The sequence below is a fragment of the Onychomys torridus genome, chromosome 16 (assembly GCF_903995425.1).
Source record: "Onychomys torridus chromosome 16, mOncTor1.1, whole genome shotgun sequence".
Taxonomy (NCBI): domain Eukaryota; kingdom Metazoa; phylum Chordata; class Mammalia; order Rodentia; family Cricetidae; genus Onychomys; species Onychomys torridus.
The window spans coordinates 31546764-31571902 of NC_050458.1; the positions used below are offsets into that span (position 1 = coordinate 31546764).

At 37.3% G+C, this 25139-nt stretch overlaps 1 protein-coding gene across 3 annotated transcripts in view; it reads left to right on the forward strand.

The window, feature by feature from the left end:
• Positions 1 to 25139, forward strand: part of Efr3a (EFR3 homolog A) — a 91759-nt gene that overhangs the window by 41849 nt on the left and 24771 nt on the right. For all 3 annotated transcript variants that reach the window (XM_036207940.1, XM_036207939.1, XM_036207938.1), the window contains 8 exons: positions 2023 to 2144; positions 8176 to 8325; positions 12148 to 12285; positions 15417 to 15495; positions 16996 to 17131; positions 20152 to 20313; positions 22616 to 22730; positions 23899 to 23950. In XM_036207940.1, the coding sequence (XP_036063833.1) occupies positions 2023 to 2144; positions 8176 to 8325; positions 12148 to 12285; positions 15417 to 15495; positions 16996 to 17131; positions 20152 to 20313; positions 22616 to 22730; positions 23899 to 23950 (954 nt within the window). The remainder of the gene's footprint in view (positions 1 to 2022; positions 2145 to 8175; positions 8326 to 12147; positions 12286 to 15416; positions 15496 to 16995; positions 17132 to 20151; positions 20314 to 22615; positions 22731 to 23898; positions 23951 to 25139) is intronic.

The window sequence follows — 25139 nt, forward strand, 5'->3', positions numbered from 1 at the left end:
AAAATAAGTATAGATATTTCATTATACTCATATATACATTGATTCAAAAATGTAAAAAATTCATAAAGTAATTACAAATAAATAGCATTCTATCTGTAGCTATGATATCAGAAATGCTCCAAAACCCACAACTTTTTGACCTCTGTGATAGAATTTTCAGATTAAGGATGCTCCATGGCAGAGTTGAATAAATATCCCATGCATTCAGTACAAATATTCTGAGATCTGGAACACTTCAGGTTCCAAAGCTGAATAAGGAATAACTTTGTGATCAGGCCTGGGGAAATGTTCTAGTGGTTTAGAGAACATACTGCCCAAATGTGAGGACTGAAGTTCAAATTCTCAGAGCCCACCACATGTGTAGCTGATCCAGCACTTTATAGGGCTGTAACAGGAGACTTTCCCTGTGGCTTGCTGGCTGCCAGCCTTGCTCCAGATTCAATGAAAGATCCTGCCTGTAGAGAATAAAGTGGAGAGTGATAGAGCACCACACAGATAGCTTCCTCTGGCCTCCATGCACACACATGAGTGCTTTTACATACACTCACATACACAAACACAGAAAAAATAAAACATAGCTTGTTAAAAATAATGGTACATAATACTTACAAATGCCAACACCATGAAACTTTGGTTCAAGTTTATTTTGTTCTTTTAGAGAAACAGTATGGTGTGTACTAAGCTCTTTAAATATATTACATAATTTAGTTCAAATTTGGAACTAATATTACTGTTTTATGTATGAGGAATCCCAGTTAAATAACTTGTCAGTAGACAAAAAGAAAGCTGTTACCTGTAGGGGGATTCATTTCCAGTTCTTGCTCCAGAGCTTGTGTTTATATAGCTTGTGCTGTAAAAGTACCCATCAGTTTTTGTGCACTGTGACTCAGGGAAAATGTAGATCACTTTTTTTGTCTTAGCTGACCCTTGCCACTATTTAAAGCCTCATCCCTAATCTTAATTTCCTTTAAATATCATTGAAGGATATCCAGAGGGAACAGTCAGTGAAGTTAGTCATTACAGTAAAGCATTGGCCTTCAGTGAGAGGCACACCTCCTTCCTGTCTGTCCTCCCATGTTTGGCAAACGTTTGAAGTCTTTTTGGTTTGTTGTCCAGTGGAGTCAGAGTCTAGGAGATGGGAATACTGCTCAACATCCTGCAATCCCTGGATAAGGTCTTGCAGCAAAGCTTTATCCAGCCCCCAGTTTTAACAGTGTTTAGAACGAGAAACTCAACATCTAAAGGACTACATGCTAACCTTCATTATGCCTTCTGAAACACATCTATTTCCTATTTTAAATTTTATTTTTTCATTAAATTTTTGTATTATTGTATGGTGTATGTATGTGTGGAGGCATATGAATGTGTCTGTGAGTTTCCACACCCGTGCATATATATGCGTGTGGAGGACAGAGCAAGACCTAAGTGTCTCTCTTTTGTTCTCCACCTCATTTTAGAAGTTAGCACAAGAGAACTTCTGGTTTGCAGAATTAGAACGTATTTTAACAGGGAAGGCTTCTCTGGAGGGACTTCACATTTTATATTCAGCTCTTTATAGTCAAGGTCAATAGAAGCTGCCTGCTATAAACATTACTTAGATTATCCTTGTGTATGTAACTTTCAGTAAATGACAAAAGAATGAAGGTTTATCTTCTAAAACTTCTCCCTTACATTTAAGGAAGGTCTGAGTGTCCATTTTGTTTTGTTTCGAGCTCTCTTTTTTTATTTTAAAAGTGAGTTTATTATAGCAAATTTGAAAAACGCAAAAAAAAGTGTAAAAGTAAATTTGTCAGAAAATCAACCAGGTTGCAGGGCTCTATTTATTTAGAAAGTTGTATTATCAGTTTCTTAAAAGTCAATTATTACGAAGTTCCTCTCTACATACGTAGTATGTGGTGTTTCATGTGTTCCATTTGCTTATTTGGATGTTGCTTGTTAGGTGTAATAGCTAAGGAGGGTGAATGTGTTTACTCACTTTTCAAAGGTGACGTATATTGTTTGTATTGTGATTTTGTTTTTTAGTTTGTCAAATTTGCAAATATTGAAGAAGATACACCATCCTATCATAGACGTTATGACTTCTTTGTATCTCGATTCAGTGCCATGTGTCATTCCTGCCATAGTGATCCAGAAATACGAACTGAGTATGTACTGTTTTATTTCATGACTTATCTTAACAAGCAGTAGAATTGTAGTGAATTGATTGGATATCATGCTTCTGTACTAGATAATGATTATCAAAGGGCATGAGAGATGCTCATGAAACAGTTTTCCATTGTTAAAACAGAGCATTCAGCTGAAGTTACAAGAGAGTGGTTGAAATTCAGAATCCTTACTTTTGCCTGGAATGTCCCACCATCCTTCCTGTCTCATTTTCTGTCATTCTGTCATTTTCTCCTACTTTAGCTCAGTCACATGTGTCTCTTTGCTCTCTCTTAACACTCTAGGTATTCTACTCTTAAAGGTATTTGAAAAGATAGGTTCTCAGTCTAGGACAGTTCCCAGGGACTTCTGACTCAGTATATTCATGTTTTTCCTCCCTTTACTCAAGGATGTCCATATCCTACCTCTTAGTTATTCCTTATCTCTGCATTTTCATCCTGCTTTTTTTTTTTTTTTTTTTTTTTTTTTTAAATGCTGGTCCTCTATGTAATCCTGGCCATTCTGGAACTTACTGTGTAGACCAGACTGGCCAAAAACTAAGAGATCCCTATCTGCCTCCTGAGTGCTGAGATTAAAGGTGTGCACCACCACACCTATTCTCCTCCTCCTCCTCCTCCTCCTCCTCCTCCTCCTCCTCCTCCTTCTTCTTCTCTTCCTCCTCCTCCTCCTCCTCCTCCTCCTCCTCCTCTTTCTTCTTCTTCCTTCTTTCTCTTCTTCTTCCTTCTTCTCCTTCTCCTCCTCTGCCTCCTCCTCCTCCTCCTCCTCCTCCTCTTCCTCCTTCTCCTTCTCCTTCTTTTTTATTAGAGAGCAGTGCAGGAGGGTAAGGGCTTTGTCCTGAGGAATGCTGTATTACTGAGCACTTTGACTAGTGTCCTGTTCATAGTGGGCTCTCAATATGTACTTATACTTTTTGGATGAGTATTAGTGAATCTTTGTCACTCTGAGGTTGTCCAGACAGCTGAGCTGCACACTTTAAAACATTTTTTTATAGTTTCAACGAGCAAAAATCGGGACTATGATCTGAAATAATTCATAGGTCATTTTTATATAGAAACAAAAGGCTTTTAGTTGAAAGTTAAAGTCAAAATGATGTCAATAAATGATAGTAGTTTGAGCATTACTGGTAGCCCAATTCACAGTTATTGTGGGAAGTTGGTAATGGGGAGTCAGTATATTTTCTTTGAAGCAGGCAGTGTACAGAACTGTAACCAGGAGTTTGCAGGCCCCCAGCTGGGGTACACGGTAAAAGCAAGTGTGGGAGTTATCTGTCCTTGAAGAAAGGAGGCTGAGGAGAGACTTAACAGTTGTGTTTTCAGATGGGATTTGCCTAACTCTGAAATTCTTCCTCAGTGTAATCCCGGGCATTTGGAGACTTGTCCTTTAGACAGAAGGGCACTGGAATTGCCATATACCTTCCTGGCTATCTCATCACTACTGAAATTTTATTTCCCAAGTGTGGGGATAGATTGTGTACCCTAATAAACTTACCTAAGGGTCAGAGGACAAAGCCAGCCACCAGATTAAACATAGAGGTCAGGCAGTGGTGGCACACACCTTTAATCCTATCACTCTGGAGGCAGAGATACTCTGGATCTCTGTGAGTTCAAGGCCACACTGGGCTACATGAGAGAAACAGAGCCAGGCAGTGGAGACACACGCCTTTAATCCCAGGAAATAATGTGGCAGGACACAGAAAGGTATATAAAGCGTGAGGAAACAGGAATACTTTCTCTTTAGACTGAAAATTTCATACTGGTAAGAACTTGCTCTGCTTCTCTGACCTTTCAGCTTTCACCCCAATATCAGGCTCTGGGTTTTTTATTATAAGACCTTTTAAGATTCCTGTTACACCCAAGGGACATTAAATGAGTGATTTTGATTGTTTTTAATGATATCTAAGAAAATATGTTTGAGAAATTCAAACATGAGATTACCTTATTTATAGGTATTTATTGCCCCCTAGTGGAAAACCTTGTCTTTTGGTCATACCTTTAAATTTTCTATTTTTAATATCATTATAAAAAGTATGTACATAAAATATTATTAAATTAATTTAAACATTTTCTATGTGTTACTGTATTTACATAATTTTCTCCCCTTCCTCCCTCTAACTTTTCCTGTCCTCCCTCAAATTCATTCTCTCGTTTTTTGTTTTGTCTTTTTGTTTGTTTGTTTTTTGAGACAGGGTTTCTCTGTGTTTAGCCTATCCTGGAATTTGCTCTGTAGATCACAGGCTGGCCTCTAACTCACGGAGATCCTCCTGCCTCTGCCTCCTAAGTGCTAGGATTAAAGGCATGCACCACTACTGCCCAGCAAAGCCTCTTTTAATTATGATTGTTTTACATTTGTGTGTGTGTGTGTGTGTGTGTGTGTGTGTGTGTGTGTGTGTGTGTAAATGTATAAATATAACCTGCTGAGTCCATTTGATGTTGCTCATGTGTATACTTTTAGGACCGACTAATTAGGAGACTCATCTTTCCCTTTCAGTTTTCATTAATTGACTGTGGCTCTTTGTCTAAGTGTGGGGACCTATACATTTTACCTCAATCACACTGACAATTAATATTAACTGGTGCTGTCATTACTCAGGTATTCTTTAGGCAGCGATATTGTGATTTCACTGGTACAGCTACCCTGTGTATATAGAAGACACAGTCTAGTAGCAGGCACTGTAGATCCTGGTTCCTCCAGCCCTTAACTATCTTTGTACTCCCTCTTCTGTGATGTTCCTTAAGCCTTAGGTGTTAAGGTTATGTTGTAGATGTACTGAAAAAAATTTAAATGCAGATGAAAGTATTTGTAATACTTTTTTTTAATTCTGGATCTTTCACACGCACGTGTGTGTGTGTGTGTGTGTGTGTGTGTGTGTGTGTGTGTGTGTTTGTAGTATCTGAAGTTCCTAATTGCCAACTTTTCATTTGAATCATTGTGAAATAAATGAGTAAATTAACATACTTGAAAGTAAAAGTTGTACTTTTTCTCTATTTTTTAATTGAATAAATGTCTATTTAGTTTTCTTTAGGTTATTTACATTTCTTTTCAGGTTCCCACATAGATTCTTATTTTTTTTTATCCCTTTACATTTTAGTAAAACCCAGTCATACAAAACTTCCAGACTTTGGCAGTAGGAGATGAGTCTAGGAACTATTTTTTTTCTCCCACTCCCTACACACCTATCTTTAATTTTTTTCTCAAAAAAAAAACAAGAAACAAATACAAGAACAAAACCCCATAAAACCAAGAAAAATTAATAAAACAACACCAAAACAAACAAAAAAAAAACCCACCAAACTATAACCAAATGTAAACACACACAAAGAAACTGTGGAATCTATATTTTGGTCAACTACTCCTGGGCATGAGGCCTGTCCTGGAGACATACTCAGTGCCACTCTATTGGAGAAAAGTGATTTTCCCTCTCCATGCAGGTATAAGTGACAGTTGAGTTGTTAAGCTTTACTCCAGTGGCTAGATTTTCATTCATTCATCCATTTATTCGTTAAAAAAATAGAACAAAATAAGATATAAATCAATAACTATCATATCAAAGTTGGACAAGATAAACCAATAGAAGGAAAAGAGCCCAAGAGAAGGCACAAGAATCAGAAATTCCACTTATTCACACATTACAAATTCCATAAAAAATCTCAACTGGAAGTTATAGTATATAGGAATAGGACGTGGTGTAGACCTGTGCAGGCCCTGTGCTTGATGATTCAATCTAAGTTCATATGAGCTTTGTTTAGTTGATGTAGAGGGACTTGTTGTCTTGGTTTCCTCCATCCCCTCTGGCTCTTACACTCTTTCTACTTCTTCTGAGGTTCTCTGATGATAGATAGCTGAACTAGGCACTGATATATGAGTATAGCAGAGTGTCATTAGAAGTAATTTTATCACTATATTTTTGTTTTGTTTTCTCTCACTTTTTTAAGATCAGTATTATTTGGTTTTATCCTAAATGCTTGAGCTGTCTAGTCTCAGGTTCTAGGGGACAAGCAGTGTTGGGTATGGATTTCATCTCATGGAGTAAGCCTTAAGTCAAATCAGTTGTTGGTTGGCTACTCCCACAAGCTTTGTGCCACTATTGCCCTACCATATCTCACAAGTAGTACATCATTGTACATAAAGGGTTGGTGGCTGTATTAAGCCTTTCTTGAAGTATTTCTTTACAGAAATGGTTGCTACTTGTAAATTTATATATCATAATCTAATAAGTTTCTCCACAACTTTGAGCTATAATGGACATCCTCATCATCATTATAGTGACTGACCTACAAACAGCTTATATTTGATTGTTTACTGTGAGGCATTTCTTGTTCAGACATGTTATATGAATTATCATTCAACTGTTTGTTTACAGTGCTCTTAAACTTACATGATATAGATGTTCGGATTTACTCATGGGGAAAGTAAATTGTTTTGGGGACCAAGACTAGAATGTACTACTCAGGACAGGTATTAGATCTGGATTAAATGTAGCTGTGTAGCTGAAGTGGCTCTTGGTGGTCACCAGCGTGCACCCTGTGCCCTACAACAGAGTCACTGCCATCTGCTGCTCCACTTAGGCTGCTGTCCTTGTGCTTGTCCTTAGGTAACAAGCTTGTGCTTGCCTTCCTCACCCAGGGAATAGCATCAGGAATGTATAGCAAACACCCTTCGTAATGATGTTTGCCTACTTGTGATGTCATTGTTAGGGTTTGTATTTCTACAATGAAACACCATGACCAAAAGGCGAGTTGGGGAGGAAAGAGTTTATTCAGCTTTACACTTCAGCATTGCTGTTCATCACCAAAGGAAATCAGGATGGGAACTCAAGCAGGGCAGGAACCTGGAGGCAGGAGCTGATGCAGAGACCACAGAGTAGTGCTGCTTATTGACTTGCTTCACATGGTTTGCTCAGCCTGCTTTCTTATAGAGCCCAGGACTGTCAGCCTAGGGATGGCACCACCCACAATGGGCTGGGCCTTCCCACATTGGTCAATAATTAAGAAAATGCCTTGCAGCTAGATCTCATTTTTTCAACTGAGGCTCTTTCTTCTCTGATGAGTCTAGCTTGTGTCAAGTTTACATAAAACCAACCAGTAAATGTGATCAGTATTTTTTAAGGAATCTTGTATAGGCATAGCTTTGAAATAGGCAGAATTTGTCTGTAAGTCTTCTACTTCACTTCTGTTCAGTGTCTTATTCCTGTAACTCTCAGTGTCCCTATAGATTTGTGTCCCATGAGTTTGTAAAGTATTGTCACTTCCTTCTTAGCATGTTCCATTCTTTAAACATATTTATTCTTTCTGGGAGACAGTGTTAGGTGAGCTGAACAGAACTGCACTTGGTGATCATTTCAAGTAGTAAAAAGAAAGGAGGACAAAAGAGGTCATTTGAGCACAAGAAATACCTTGTAAGAGAAATGTGCAAACTCTACTTGAGACTGTGTCCTTCTGCGGTCTATGCAAATCTAGTCACTTCTCTTTCTTGAACCTACAGTTTTCTTTTTCCCAAGCAGAGTCAAGAAGACCATGAGGAAATTGGGGCTTATGCATTATAATTGGAGCTTAGGGCAACCCTGATAAATTACAGATCCTGTGTTCATGTCTGTAGACACAACTTTTAAATGAAGAAGCTTCCCTTTCTGAGAGGTGAGGGGTTCTCGGGGGAATAGTGAGAACAGTATGTAGAAACACAGTGCTCACCAAGAGCAGTGAACTCCTCAGTTCTGAGCCCTCAAGTAGCTTATTACCATCATGTTAGAAGAAGCTACGCTTCTGATTGTCTTTTTATTAGCCAATAAGATGTGTGCCTTTTAAACTTCACTGATTTATAAAGATGGTGTTTAAAGCCTCTTGAATATATCTTTTGGTGTCCACCTTAGATTTTTGAGATTTTATTTTACATGTATTGCATGTTACTTTAAAACATTTTTATGGTTGAGAGAGCAATATTGACATACATTCTCTTAGGCAGACAAACAGATTTATTTTATTTATTTCATGGGTCTTTTCTACCCTATCCATATAGGATCCGTATTGCTGGAATACGAGGTATTCAAGGTGTGGTTCGCAAAACAGTTAACGACGAACTTCGGGCTACCATTTGGGAACCGCAGCATATGGATAAGATTGTTCCCTCGCTTCTGTTTAACATGCAGAAGATAGAAGAAGTTGACAGGTATTGTATGAAGATACTAAAGTTAGGGATGGAGAGATGGAGCAACAATTAAGAGGGCATCCTGTTCTTACAAGGATCTGAGTTCTATTCTAAGCACCCACTTTGGGCAGCTTACGTTTGCCCATAACTGCAGCTCCAGAGGAATCCATTATGGGCATCTGCATTCATATGCACTTATCCGTACATGCACACAGACATTTCCATGTAATTAAAACTAAAAATTTTCAAAAAGATACTAAAGTCTGTATTGCATTATATTTATGTTCATATGCTTATTAGGATAAGAATGTTTGGTTTCTATCATTATATAAGTCATTATATATTGTTCAAATAAGAATGTTTGGTTTCTGTTATTATATAAATGGTAGTCTCATAGAGTTAAGTGAGTTTAAAAATACGTATCTTTCTAGAAATTTATTAATTTGTAATGATCATATTAGAGTTGTTAGTCACAGGTCCTTATTCAGATACTTAGGACTTCATTCTCTATTAGAATACATTTAAACTTGGGGGTGATGAGATGGCTCACAAGGTGAAGGTGCTTGTGACCAAAGCTGATACTGCGTTCAATTCCTGGGATACACATGTTAGAAGGAAAACTGACTCCCACAAGTTGTCTTCTGACTTCCACACGTGCTGTGGCATGTACACAAATACATATATGCAAGCACACTACCTAAATAAATGTAATGATTTTTTTAATGAGTACACTTATTTGTTGGTTACTACTGGGCATGTAAATTAGTTTTAATTAGTACTGCTTAAATTTGTAACCATGAGAAGAAGAAATTATAGCTGAACTTCTACTGTTTGTTTCAGATCCAATATGCTTTCTCATAGGGAGTTAAAACTAACCAAAATAAAATAATACTGCTATTCTTTGTATTTTTTATTGAAAATAATTTTCGTACAATATATTCTGATCACAATTTGCTCTCCCTCATGTCTCAGATCCTCCTCACTTCCCCACTCATATGAACCCATTCTTTCTTCCTTCCTTTCTTCCTTTCTTCCTTCCTTCCTTCCTTCCTTCCTTCCTTCCTTTCCTTTCCTTTCCTTTTCTTTTTCTTTTTCTTTTTCTTTTTCTTTTCTTTTTTTCTTTTTTTTTTGTTTTTTTCAAGGCAGGGTTTCCCTGTGTAGTTTTGGTGCCTGCCTGGATCTCACTCTGTAGACCAGGCTGGCCTCAAACTTACAGAGATCCTTCTGCCTCTGCCTCCCAAGTGTTGGGATTAAAGGTGTGTGCTGCCGCCACCTGGTTCGTGCTTTCTTTCTCTCTCTCTTTGGAAGAAAAACAAGCAAACAAACCAGAAGAAAACAAAAACCAAAACAAAGAAAAAGCATGAGAAACACATATACACACAGAGACACAAACATTTGAACACACACAAAATCCATAAAAACACAACATCAGAAACTGTCATATATAAGCAAAGGCCAAGGTACAAAAAAAATGCCCAAACAGCCCAGTGGTGGCACTTGGGGAGGCAGAGGCCAGTGGATCTCTTTGAGTTCGAGGCCAGCCTTATGTACAGAGTGAGTTCCAGGATAGCTGTGGCTACACAGAGAAGCCCTATCTTGAGGGGGGGAAAAATCCTTCAAAAATACTATTGAGTTTCTTTTGTGTTGGCCAAATACTGCTGGGCATGGGACTTGCCATTAAGTTTTTCTACCCAGGGAAACTCCATTTGAGAAACATAATTTTTCCTTTGTGTGATGCAGACACTTGGAGAGATAGCTTCTGGGTTAGGGATGGGGGGCTTACGTCCACTTACCCCACTCAGCAGTGGGAGCACATCTGGTGTGATCTGCATGTTGCCAGGGTCTCTGAATTCATATGTATCAGCCCTGTTGTATCTGTAAAGCATCATGTCCTTCCTGTCTTCCATCTGCACTACCTCTTCACCATAGCTCCCTGAGCCCTCAGGGGAGGGGTTCGGTAAAGACATCCCATTTAGGACTAAGTGTTCAAAGGTCTCTCACTCTGAGCACATTGTCCAGTTGTGGGTCTCTGTATTTGACCCCATCTGCTTCAAGAGGGAGCTTCTCTTACAATGGCAAAGCGAAACACTGATATTTTATTTTTACAACTAAAAGTCAGGCACAGTTGGTTTTTGATTAATATCTAAAATATTTGGGATGAAGTACTGGCTTTGGGTATATGCTGGTTTTCTTTTGATCCCTCCACAATGTTCAGGTGCACTTGACATTCTGAATATTTTCCAGCTTTTCTAAGTACAAGAAGCATGCATTTCCCCCACATTTTGGTACTTCTGCAGAGTGAATATGTTACTCAGTGGCTAATGCAAAATTATCCAGTTTGGCTTGGTTCACCTTGGTTCTTGAATTTGGAAAAGATAAAGCCTAGAATATATTTTAAAAGTATTTTATCTTACAGTCACAAAAAATTTGCTTATAACTTTCATGATCTATGCAGAGCATCAAAATTGATTTGAAAAATGAGGTGCATTTGATAATTCTGTGCTAAAACAGATGGAATAATATATATTCCATTTGATGCCAACTGCAGGAAGGATTGATGCATAAGTCACGGATGTCTCCAGTTTGGTAATCCTCCCTAAATGTGCGAAATGTTGTATTTTAGAACTTTCTGTATTTTTTTCTATTTTTAGTGCTGTATCTAAGGCTTAAGATTATCCTATCTGAAATATAAGAATCTCTACCTAATTGGGAACCTGTTTTCCAATAAGACCCAATGTTATCATAAGTTAAGATACTGGAAACAAATTGATAACCAGTTGCAAATGAAAATTTAGTTTCTTCCTAGGGAGCCTTATTGAAACAAACCACTCTTAAAAGTAGGCCCCATGCCCATCAGTAGATGGCCGACAGAAAATGAGCTCAATGGCATCTTTGGAGGTTCCTTGTCTCATATTATTATTTCAGGGCACTTCTTTTTTTATTAATTTTGTCTTATTTTTTATTTTTATTTGCATATGTATTATGGTTCCAGTTTAGTGTTTTTATAGGACTCCTGAGACGCAAACAAGTGGATTTCTGTTTCTTGTACCTTTGCTTGGGCTCTTTTTCTTCATATATACCTATATATGTGCAGTAAATATGCTATAAAAAGCATAAAATAATATCTCAAAATGTAGATAAAATACTTTTTACTGAAAATATCTCTATATGCAGCAATTCTAATTGGTTTACATTTTTTCGTTTTTAGCACATAGGTTATATCATGACTGTTCCGTTCTTTTCATTTGTTCCCAGTTATAGTTAAATAGAAGATGGCTAAAGATGTTTTTTCTGGACCTATGCTCATTAGGATATATGTTGCTGTGAATATTGAGACACTTTCATAGAAAGTGAGGAAGTAGTAAGCTGTTGAGTATTGTTGTTGCTTTGTTTTTTGAGATTGGGTTTCACTCATTATGTATCTCTGGCTGGCCTGACACTCATAATGTAGACCAAATTGGCGTTGACCTCACTGAGGTCCTCCTCCTCTTTCTGTCTGAATGCTGGGATTAAAGGTAGTAACCACCACACCCAGCCTGTGAGTGTTTTATTGGCATAAAGGTCATTCTTTTTGCTGGAAACTAGTTACCAGCTAAATTTAGAGTCGCTGTTTGAAAGATTATATGCTTAATTCTGGTGACACTAAGTTCATAAACGTTAGAATTAATTTTTTGTTTTGTTTTGTTTTTTTTGTTTGTTTTGTTTTGTTTTTTTAGTTTAGTATTATTTGGGAATAAAGCAGAATGTCTTTTTAACATTTCTGAGAAGTAAAGTGTATTTTCTGTTTACCCTTTAGAACTAAAATTAGAATTGCGGCACTGGCCTTTTTCATTTCTCTTTCAGTCGCATAGGCCCACCTTCTTCCCCCTCTGTAGCTGACAAAGAAGAGAACCCTGCAGTGCTGGCTGAGAGCTGTTTCAGAGAACTGCTGGGCCGAGCAACTTTCGGGAATATGAATAACGCTGTTAGGCCAGTTTTTGCGTGAGTATTTGCTGTTTTCCTAGTTATCTGTGACTTTGCTGTGTGTTAGTTGTATGATTTTCTTATGGAAGATAAATACTTCCTAATTAAATTTTTTTTACTTGCTGAAATAATGGCTGTCACTACTTTTTTTACTTGTACAAGTAACATTATGAAGGTAGCATTGGGCATTATATTTTCACTTTTTTTCCTTTAAGTATGAAATACAGTATTGAGCTTAACACTGTGTACAGATGTGCAGTGAGAAATTAGACAGTGTCACCATGTGATGCACATTGTTTCTCACCCTCCCCTTTTTTTTCAGTTCTAGGAATTGAACCTAGTACCCTCCCAGGAGCTATATCCCTGCCTCCCAACTTTTTTTTTTTGATTCAACCTTGACTGGGAGCTTGAAATTCTGTTCACTTTTGTGAATGAATCTCCTCTTTTCCTCAAGAGTCTAATCAAGATAAGAATATTGAAGACCCCACTGGTCCTTATATGCTGTCTTCCAGGCTCTTATGAGCAGTGGTTGCTCTGAACAGTGAATATCCTGCAGGCAGGGTTTTCAAGTCTTGTGCTCCTAACTCCATCATCAGATAATAGTTCGATCTGCTATAATAGCCTATACAATTGCTGGCTTTTTTATTGATCTTTCCTTTGCTAAAGTTCACCACCATCTTTTCACTCTCCGACTATAATAATGGACATAGCACGTGCAGAATATTTTGCATTCTTTATTTAGGGCAGGTGTTTTTACTTCAGGGTTTGAAGTTAACCTTTAAATATGAGAGTCATTAAGTCACAAAACTCTATTAAAAGTCAAAAGTATCATTAGCTCTTCAAAACAACTTGTGGTCATCCTTACCACAGTGGCCTTATGAAAATGCTACTAAAGTAACCAAATTATGTTAAATACATTAAAGGAAAATTATTTTTACTTATGTCCAAATATTTAGGCTTAGCTAGCTGTAAGGCATATTAACCATACTTGAGTAGAACAGTTTAAAGTAGGCTTTTGTTCTCCCCCCTTTAAATGAAAAACTGTTTTTCATATATTTTAATCATGCTTTCCCTCCTTCAACTCCTTCTAGATCCTCTCCACCTTTGTACCCACCCAACTTTATGTTCTTTTCTTTTGTTCAATACAAAATTCAAAACAAGCAAAAAAAGAGTAAGACAAAGAAAAAAAAAAGTGCCCAAACAAAGCAAAATGAAACTAAAAGTCTACAAAATACCACTGTTTGTTTTGTGCTGGCCAACTACTCCTATGCGTGGGTTCTGTCCTACAGTGGTTTGATATACCCAGTGAGACTCCTGGAGAAACCTACAAAGAGCTTCTTGGTTAAAGGTGGGACTCTGTACCCACATCCCCCTTCCAATGTTGGGACCCTGTCTGCCTTGAACCTCTACAGGTCCTGTACATGCTGCTACTGCTGCACTCTCTTGAGTTCATATGTGCATTAATCCCGTTGTATCTGGAAGACATGGTTTCCTTGTGTCGCGAAGACAAGTTTCTTGGCATCATCCATCACTTCTAGCTCTCAAGAGCCTTTCTGCCTCCCCTTCTTCATAGGTCTCTGAGCCTTGAGGGGAGTAGTTTAGTGAAGGTGGAGTCATCCATCACTTCTAGCTTTCTTAATAACCTTTCTGCCTCCTCTTCTACATAGATTCCCCAAGCCTTGAGGGGAGTAGTTTGAAGAAGACATCTCATTTAGGACTGGAAGCTCTAAAGTCTCTGATTTTCCAGTTTCTGTTTTTCTTCATCCCCATGTACTGTAAGAAAAAGTTTCTCTGATGTTGATTGAGAGAGAGACACTGATCTATAAGTATAACAGTATGTCATTAACAGTCATTTTATTGCTATGTTCCTTGAACAGAGTAGTAGTAGTAGGTTTTCCCCTGGTTTCAGGTTCTTGGCTATCTTAGCAGTGTCAGGTATGGATTCTATCTCATAGAGTGGGCCTTAAATCCAGTCAAAAATTTGTTGGTTACTTCTATACCCTTTGTGCCTCTATTGCACCAGTATATTTTGCAGGTAGCTCTCTATTGTAGGTCTCAGGGTTTGTAGCTGGCTGATAATGATGATTATCTTTCTCCTTTGATAACATACAGAATACCTTGAATGCTAGTCAGTAATGATGAGATTTCTAGTTAGACACCATCTTAACTTCTCCATGTTTGATGACCTAAGTAAGTGTTGCCTTCATCAATAGGGCCTTGCCCTAGATAGTAGCTATTTAGTTAGTTAACTAGATGCTGTCTACAAGTAAAGTACTGTGTTATTTGGGAATATATGAAGAATAATACTAGATAGGTGAGGAATATGCACAATAATTATAGATTGTGAGAAAAGGTCAAAAAGTGATCTGTCATTTAAAAACAGGAAATTCATAGCGAACTTGAGAATTTGTAGTTTGAGAACTTCTTAAGCTAGATGTGGGTAAATATAAAAAAACCTGCTTTGATGATGTTATTTGTAAAGTATATTTTAGTTCATCATTGAAGTAAGCTTTTTATTTCAATTGTTACTTGATCTATAAAGAAAATAAGATTCCCTAAGAATTTGAAATACTACATTTTTATTCAACAGTGAGTACAAGACAGCTAGCATATCGGGTGCAGTGAAAGGATTAGTGTGAAATAAGAAGAGAAAGACTAGGTTACACCAGAGAAGTCCCACCCTTTATCTTTAAGTCTTTAAAATAATCATTGGCTGTCATAGGTGAAAGTTGTGAAATGGCAAGAATTGCTCTTTGAAAGTGTTAATAGTCACTGTGTTAGTTGATTATAGGAACAAAGTCCTATGAAGGGGGTTTCAGGCCTGTGCATCATGAATACCATGGAATTGTTAAAATAGACACTTAAAACTAAGTATACTGTGTAATCACCCTTTGTTTTGTATTGTTTAGGTTGACATGTCCAGGAACCTCTGTATGCCTCTTGTGGAGTTTGGACGGAGGAATCTTTCTTTTTTATTGCTTCATTTAGAGTCTAGTGTATGGCCAAGCTTAGCAGTTAGAAATGTGTGCCATAGTTATGAAAGTAGAACTCTTGGTTTTCTTTTAGTTTTCTGATTTTTTATATTGTTGAAGGTTTTAAAAGAAGATATGATTAAAAACCAATTCCTAATTTTTGTTTGTTATTTACAGGCATTTAGATCATCACAAGCTATGGGATCCTAATGAATTTGCAGTTCATTGCTTTAAGATTATAATGTATTCTATTCAGGTAAGGTTTAATCAACCGTTTGTTTATTGAATAAGTAATGATTATTCTGTATAGATATGCCCATCACCAAACAGGTGGAAAACTAGCATGCAAAGCATGGTTATTGTTTTGTTTTGTTGGTTTTCTGATTCAGGGTTTCACTCTGTAGCTCTGACTGTTTGGGAACTTGCTATATAGGTCAGGATGGCCTTGAACTCTGAGATCAGCCTGCCTCTGCCTCTTGAGTGCTGGGATTAAAGACCTAGACAACCATAGCTGGCACATGGAATGTTCTTATTTGTAATTTCTTTTCTTATTTACTGCTTGTGTTCTTACTTGCCAATATGGAACATATCTAATAAGAGGGTTAGATAATTATATTGTGCCACTTTTAGTACAGTTTTTTAACTCATATATTGCTTTCATTATACAGATGAGTTGGTATTGGTTTTCATTTGTTATAACTTCTGTTCCTTATAGAATCGTATGAGCACTATCTTTTACAAAGGACTACCTTTGGGTTTTTCCCCCTCAAAATCTGTGAAGATTTGATTAGCTCTTAATTCAAATGTGATATTATGTCTTCAGTTTTGGTTCTTTCATTGTGATTCTATTTTAGCTAATCCCTTGTAAGTAGGATAAAAATTGGTCCTAGTATGCCTAGGATAGCCTTAATATATGTAGTTAAGAATATCCTCACCCTCAATTACAAATGTGTCCTGGTCTGACAGTAAATTAAATAGCTGCTACCTTTTAAACAAGGCAGACTTAGCTGCATGAGCTTCATGAGGAGCATGTAGTTTTCCAGGCAAGAAGTTCAATTTTAGGTGGTGGTGGTGGTGGTGGTGTGTGTGTGTGTATGTATGTGTTTGTGTGTGTGTTGAACATGGGCACATGTGTGCCATAGCATACACATAGAGGTCAGAGGCGAACTCTCAAGAATCAGTTCTTATCTTCTACTTGTTACGGCAGGTTATCTCTCTGTCTGTCTGTTTCTTTGTCTGTTCCCTCTGTCTATTTGTCTGTTTCTTTGTTCCTCTCCCCTCTCTTCTCTCTCCTTGTTTTTTTTAAATTAATTTTATTTTATGCATATGTGTGTTTTACCTGCATAGTATATATTTGCACCACATGCATGCCTAGTGCCCACAGAATCCAGAGGTAGGCATCAAATCCATGACAAACAGTTGTGACCTGCCATGTGTGTACTGGGAGCCAAACTCTAGGTCCACCAGAAGAGCAGCTAGTGCTCTTAAATCCCAAGCCATCTCTTAATGTCTCCCACTCTGCACCCCTGCTGTCACTGCCAAGTTAAGTATAGTATTTGGTAATTTGCTTTCTTTATTCAAGATGTCATAAATAGTTTCCAGTATCACTGTTTATTCTTTAAAGGAATGGTTGTTTGGCAGCTACATATTATAAATACCAGTCCTTTTTAATGAGTGTCACATACCTTTTCATTCTTATAGGTATGTCATGTTCATTTACTTGCTCACACATCTTTGTGCTGTTTGCTTTCTTTAGGCTCAGTATTCTCACCATGTTATCCAGGAAATTCTTGGACACCTTGATGCTCGTAAGAAGGATTCTCCACGGGTTCGAGCAGGTATCATTCAGGTTCTGTTAGAGGCTGTTGCTATTGCTGCTAAAGGTTCTATAGGTGAGTACCAATGAAACACACACACAAAAGAGTACATTATAATGTGAAGTGTTTTCCCAGTAGTTGTCTGTGAAGTACCATTTAAGATCTCTCCTTGTATTTTCAAATGCTCTATAATTTGAGTGTCTATGATCAGTTCCCCCCCCACTCTCTTTCATTTCCTTTCTCTTGTACTTCTTTTAATAAGGGTTTAAGGATATGATTTGTATAGTGAACATTGAGTGGATACAGATTTTAAAAGTGAAACAAGTTGAACAATTGAACACTTTTTCTTCTCTCTCTCTCTCTCTCTCTCTCTCTCTCTCTCTCTCTTCCCCCACTCCCTCCCTCCCCCTCCCTTTCTCTCTCTTTCTTTTTAAATGTTACTAAGTATTCAACTCAGGGCTGTACACATCCTAGATAAGTGTTCTATTACTGAGTAACATCCCAACTGTCTTTATAGTTTTTGAGACAACATCTTACTAAACATTCCAGGCTGGCTTTGAACTCACTATGTTGCCCATGCAGGATTTCAACTTGAAACCTTCCTGCCTCAGCCTCTGGAGAAGCTGGGCTTTCAATCCCATGCTACCACAACTGATTCAGGTTCAAATTTCCTAGTTCAAAGGCCTAAAATCTGAAATGCTTCAATGTTGAAATATTCTTAGTGCTGACATGATGCTTGAAAGTGGACCACACTTGTTTTAGTGTGGAAACATTAAAAATCTTATATCATCTTTGTGTATAAGAAGTATAGGAAACATGGAATTTGGTGTTTGTATTTGGATATGATCTAAGCTATGCATGCAAACAAAGCTATTACTTGCAATTATTACTAAATACCAGACATTTGTGAGCCCAGCCATTTTGGTGAAGAGTTTCTTTCATATTTAGTTTATATAGACAATTCTGCCCAATTTTGGATTATAAAGAGACTTTGATCACATGTAGCCTGAGGTGACCAAGGATCAGAAAACTGCAGGAATATGGATTAGCAAAAGCAGAATATTATGTGGCCCATTTGTTAGAATGTGTGGGAGAAACAAAAGAAGTATCTCTAAAGTTACAGTGCAAGCAAGTAATCCTGCAGTTCCTGAGAGCTTCAGAGACTGACTAGAAATGTACTGCAAAGTGTAGAACTGGCTAGAAAGAAGTGCTGTCATCATCTTCAGTGTGAGGGACCTTGGGCGTCCTGGAAGCTGGCAGATTGTAGGGTAACAGAGGGAAGAGAACAAGTCAAAGATCTTGTTATTTCATGCACATCTGATTAGCGAAATGAGGGGCTATGATAGAGATAGGGCTACAGGGAGAATCTGGCAGTGGTTTTATTCAAAACTATAGTGGAAGTCTTAGCTAGTGAGGTATTCTAATTCTAATATTCATCAATGTTGAATAAGAGTGAACTGTAAACAGACCTTTCCCAACCACCCAGTCCCAAATAACCAACTCAGAGGCTGAATATGAGTATAAATGCTTGGCCAATAGCTCAGGCTTATTACTAACTAGCTCTTACATTTAAATGGAGCCATTTCTATTAATATATGCATTGCCATGTGGCTCATGTCTTTACCTGTCCTCCGGCATCTTGCTTCCCTTAGTGACTGGCTCGCTTCTCTTTCAACTCCACACTTCTTCCTCTGAGTCCCCAGTTTGATTGTCCCACCTAACTTTATCCTGCCTTGCTATAGGCCAGTCAGCTTTATTATTAACCAATGAGAGTAATACATACATGTTCACAGCATATAGAAGGATTATCCCACAGAAGTGAACATTTTGGGATATGGACTTTTCATTATTTATCTTGTAGTTTATCTTAAAAAGATGCAGACAGCCAAGTTTTGTGGTACACACCTTTAATCTTAGCACTTGGGAGACAGAACAGGTTGATTTCTGTGAGTTCAAGGCTAGCCTGGTCTACAGAGAGTTCCAGGGTTACACAGTAAGATCTTGTCTCAAAGTAAAAAAGAAAGAAGGAAAGATGTTTATTGGCAGATTAGTTTGAACGACAAAGTGAAACACAGATGTTCTATTCAATCACCGCATTTACTGGTGTCTGCTATATGTTAGCGGTGGTGTTCTAAGCTCTGTGCATTTAACCATGGATCCCTTTCTGGAGAAGTTTGTAATTCTGTGTGGAAAACAGCTATGGGACCTTTAGTTAACGTGTAATATGACTGAGGTAAAAAGCAGAGAAAAATCAGCTCACCAAAACCTGACAGACTGAAGTTTCTCATAATTGGAAATTCCTCCATTTTTAATCTGAGAAGATATAAAATAATTTTTTGTGTTACAGTGAACTGTATAAATTTATGGATTTAGCCATCAGTCAAGTTAAATATCTTAGTACGCATTATTTTGGATAGACAAAGTTAGATAGGTAGTGAATAAAAAAAAAAGAAAGAAAGAAACATTAAGAAAAGGGCATGACTGCTCCTAGGTATGGTGGAGGAGAAAGTTTACTATGGATGTGTGGATAGCTAGAGGCAGGGACATGACCAGGTTGAACTGTATCATGTGGAGAGGGGTGGGGGGTGAAGGGAGAGAGAGAGAGTATGCAGATGCATACCAGATGCAGCAGCCAGGAGGCCCAAATGTCCAAAAAGGGAAAGGGTGACCAAAATGTCTGGATTATATAGGGAAGAGTCTCTGGGGGAAGCTGGAGCATTCAGGGTAGAGGATGAAGTAATACCAGCCATATCCTGGAACAAGTAGGGACTGCAGAATGCTGGGAGAACATGGCAGACAGGTTCACTTTAATATGTTAAATAGGCACCTCAGCTTTTTGTCCTGGGTTTGAGACTTGGATTTAGATAGTCCATTATATAGGTTGTATCAAAGCCAAACAGCAAATTCCTCATACATGCCCAAAATATGCTTGTGGTGTAACTGTGAGACTTTGTTGTTTAATTATACAACTTAAAGAAAAATGAACTGGCTCATAAATCATTTGTACTGTTGACAGAGAAAGAAAGTAACTGTAAAGTCTGTTGAGAAGTTTGAGAGTCCTGAGGATACAAGCTTACAAAGATGGTCTTTTACAGGGCCAACAGTGCTGGAAGTCTTCAACACCCTGTTGAAACACCTGCGGCTCAGTGTGGAATTGGAAGCCAATGACTCCCAGCGGGGGTCTGTGGGCAGCATCACCTTGAGTTCCAAAGACAACGATGAGAAGATTGTGCAGAATGCTATCATCCAGACAATAGGTTAGTGTGTCAGTCTTTAAGCTACTGTAGGGTGATATGTAAAATGCTCTCATATAAGCCGTTTGGCTTGTATAGTGCATTTGTCAAAGTGGAGTGTTGGCTTTGACCTCTAAAAATTGTGTTTGAAGAAAATAAACATAAGAGAACATAGTCCTTTACCATCTGTTGTTGACATTTTATGCCAGTTCTTCCATTTGTTTTGACCTTCTCCCTATCTCTTCATGTACACAAGTGTGTACATGAATATTTGTGAATAGGTATGTATGAGAAGAAAATATTTATACATGAACTTTTAAAAATAAATTTACTAGGTATAATAAGTTGTATATGTCATGGTCTTTTACCACTAAATTCCTTTTTTTTAAACTGGAAAAAAATTTCATATAGTATATTCTGATCATGGTTTCCCCTCCTCCACCTCCTCTCAGGTATTTCCCATCTATCCATCTATCCAACCCCATGTTCTTTCTTTCTCCTTCTTTTTAGAAAGCAAGCAAACAAACAAAAACCAGAATTTAAAAAAAAGCAAGCCAATAAGATCAAAAAATGCCCAAACAAAGCAATAAATATCAAAGAGTCCACAAAAATACTATTGAGTTTGTTTTGTGTTAGGCATCTACTGCTGGGCATTGGGCCTGCCCTTAAGTGTGGTTAATATACCCAGTGAGATTCCATTGAAGAAAATTAATTTTTTCCTTTACCACTAAATTTTTAAGTATGTTTTTCCCATAGAATAAAGTTTGTTTTATGTAACCAAAGTTTTCAAAGTTGGTAAGCATCACTATTTTATATATATATATATATATATATATATATATATATATATATATATATATGTATTTTAATCAACCTTCCATAGTTCAGTTTTGTTAATCGAGCCAATAATGTCTTTTGTAGCATTTTTTTTGGGGGGGGGGGTCTAGAATCCACTCTAGATCCATACATTGCATATAGTTGTAATCTATCTTAGTTTTATTTATCTGGAGATTTCCATTATGGCATGGTCATTTCTCAAGGACAAAGTCTCCCTCTATTTCCATTTGTCTTGTTTGTTTCAATAGACACTCCTTATTTGGTTTAGTCTGATCTTCTGTCATTATTAAATCAGGTTGTACATTTCTGGGTAGAACACTATATAAGTGATATAGTCTACTCAAAACAGCACATGCAGAGGTACATGCTTGCACTTCTGCTTGGCAATTCTAATTCTAGTAATTCACTAAAGTTACAGTCCGGTTTTTCTATGAGAGTTGCAGTTCTCCCCACTGTAAACAGTGAACATTGAGAAGCCCCTCCAGGACCATGCAGATGTTCTGTCCTCATGCATACTCTTCCATAGTCTGCACTCGCTTGCTTTATTTAACCAGCCTTCACCATGATAACACAACAATCGGTCTGAAGCTCCAGCACTTACTTCTTTGATTTGACAGTTGGTGCTCGGGCCCTAATTAACTTGTTTTGTGAGCGTTTAATGTTTTTATTCTCATTTCTCCGAGAGGAAACTAAAGCAAGTACTGAGTCTCGGAAGGTTATTGTGAAGTTCCGTCCTTTAGGGATTACCTGGAGTAATATACAGATGGGTATTACTCTGCATATGGAGTAATGTAAAGGCTATTAGATGCTGAGTGTATATGGTATACAGTTTGAGGAAATGAATATTTCTAGTATTTACGAGACAGAATGGGATCATTACTGATTTAGCAGTGGGATTTAGGTTCACAATCTGCAAATAAAAGTTTCCTAAAAACTGCCAGCAGTTTACCTAGTATTTATGTTATATATGATGTTGGATAGAAGAAATTATAATTTATTTATCATTGTATGTAGTTTGAACACAGTCACTGTTTTGATCTATTGAAAGCAGTGTTTAAAAAAGTACAACTTTGAGCCGGGTGGTGGTGGTACACGCCTTTAATCCTGGTAAGCAGGCACAGCTCTGTGAGTACGAAGCTAGCCTAGTCTACAAAGTGAGGTCCAGGACAGCCAGGACTGTTATACAGAGAAACCCTGCCTCAAAAAACAAACAAAAAATACAACTTTGTGGGCTGGAGAGATGGCTCAGGTTAAGAACAATGACTGTTCTTCCAGAGGACCCAGGTTCAAGTCTCAGTACCTACATGGAAACTAACCATATATAACTTCAGTGCCATCCTCTGGCCTCCTTGGGTACCATGCAAGTGGTACCCAGACATACATGTAGGCAATAATGCCTATACACAGAAAATAATTTTAAATTAATTTTGAATTATGTGGAAAAATTACCACTTTTCAGTTTGTGAAATTTGTCTTCATATATTTATAGGGTTTTTTGGAAGTAACTTACCAGACTATCAGAGGTCAGAGATCATGATGTTCATCATGGGAAAAGTGCCTGTTTTTGGAACATCCACTCATACTTTGGATATCAGTCAACTAGGGTATGTTCTCAGATGTAAATGAACTCAGTATTGGATTGTGTTTTTAACTCAAGAAAATGTTAGTATTTTAAAACTTCAAGTAATAAAAAGCAACAGTGTTTCCCTTGGTATTAGATCATTAGACTCTTAAATCAGTACTTACATATCTTTTGAATTATTTTTAACTCTTACTGATGAAATGGAAGATTTATTTGGCCTGTGCATTGTGTGTCTGCACATATGTAGGGTGAAACTTCAGACTTCCTGAAAACTTGGAAAACATTGTTAATGAATCAGGAATACTAACTTGGGATGATAATGATCCCTCCTTATAGGTTTGATTTGATAATATACTAAAACATTAGCTAATGTGTTAAAATACTCTCATTATTACTTAGAAATATATATGTAACTTTTGGGTTTTCATCAACAAATGTCTTTAAACTTTTAAGGAGATGGAAATACTAACTACCAGATTACTGCATATTTGTACATGTTTAGCATACAATAGCCATCAATATGTATAGTCAAGTAAGTGCTAAAAGGCACTATCCAGTGAAGAAAGTAGGATAGGACTGTAAGTATTGTGGGTGAACGTGTTTTCTTAATAGTAAATGGGTAAGAGTGGTGGCCAGAAGAACTAGTGAAGAGAGGAGGGTTTATCAATGGCACAAAGAGTAAAAGTCAACTAAAGGATATTCTGTTCTTACAATAATTATTACAATTTGCTTTTTATGGGGAATAATGTAAGAATTTGATACGTGTGGGCCAAGTATGACGTTCAGACTGATGAAAGTAGCATTTCCATCTCAGATGTAATCCCTGTAACTGTTGTGTTCACGGAGCACATTTGGCATTCCTGTAACTATTGTATTCATGGAGGACAGCTGGCATTTCTGCACATTCTTGAGTCACTTGTATTTGGAGGATTTAACCTTTATATCAGCACATCAATTTGTGTTCTTAAAGACCCAATAACTTAAATTTTCTTGTTTAAAATATATATATCTGTTAATTAATATGAAATTTATTTTAGTATATAAAGTGAGTCATGGCATAAGCAATTATAAAAATAAATAAAATCTATTTAGCCAGTAAGAATAAAGTTTTTAAATCAGAAAAAGGTATTTTAAGTAGATGAAGTTAATATAAATGTAAATTAGTAATGCCAATACTTTGTATATTTCAGGGATTTGGGAACCAGGAGGATTCAGATTATGTTGCTGAGGTCTTTGCTTATGGTAAGGAATTGTAACAGGTGAACACCTTTTCAATTACTGAAAAGAATGGTGTCGCTGCCAGCTTCAGACTCTGGTTATTTCTGTGGTTTGTTCATGTGAATGTCTCTCCCTTTATCTTCATTCTGCCATTCTTCTCACTGTTCAGTGCTTGCCTGTCCTGTCATTTTGTTTGATCTTCATTATGATCAAGCTTACAGAAGCCAGAAACAACTTCCATTTTGTAGATAGAGATACCTTCACTCAAAGGAGTTAGGTGGAAAGAGTTGAGGAGGTTCCCGAGTCACTGAGCTAGACACTGGAACTCAGATATGAAAATCCATAGTGCCTTCTACATACTGTCCAGACAATGACTTCTTGTTAAGAGTGTTTGTCGTTTTCAATTTAGAGTGGCAATAGAGAACAGAAAACCAAATAAAAAAAAACCCAAGCAAACAAACAAAAAACAGCAATAAAAAGAGGTCCTCTGGTACTGTGTGCTAAATATACTCATTTTTTTCTTTCTTAAATTTAAATTTAATTACACAATTTCCCCCCTCCGTCCAACCCCTCCTTTCCTCCTTGCTTTCAAATTCATGGACTCTTATTCTTTAATTATTATTGTTTTATATGTTTGCAAATAAATGCATAAATGCAGCTTACTGAATCCATTCATTGTTGCTTCTGTTTATATGTTTTAGGGATAACAATTTAGGGGACTCATCTCTGTGGAAGATTAATTTTCCCTCTCTCAACTGTCTTTAATTCTCTATAGCTCTTCTTTTAGGGGGTGCGGCTTTGTGAGATTTCCCCCATTCATGTTGGCATGTCAACTGGTGTTGCCATTGTTAGGTTTTGATTAAGATATCAGGACAAAGTAGGGACTGGTTCTCTGAAATGTGTACCCTTCCAACCAGGACCTTTGAAGTTCATTTGAGAGACCTTTTATATATATATGATCTTTATTGACAGATAATTCACATAATATACAATTTTCCTGTTTGCACAATTTGATAGACTTTAGTCCAGCATCTTCATAGGCCCATGACACCATCATCACTTCCTTTTTTAGAACATCGCTGTCTTCAATTTCTTTCTTTCCCTTTTTTTTGGAACGCCAAATGCTGTTTATTGAAGGAGGGAGGAGGTCTTAAATACAGGCTTACAGCACAATGGGAGAACCCCGGAGGGCAGAAGTTCGCTTCTGATGTTT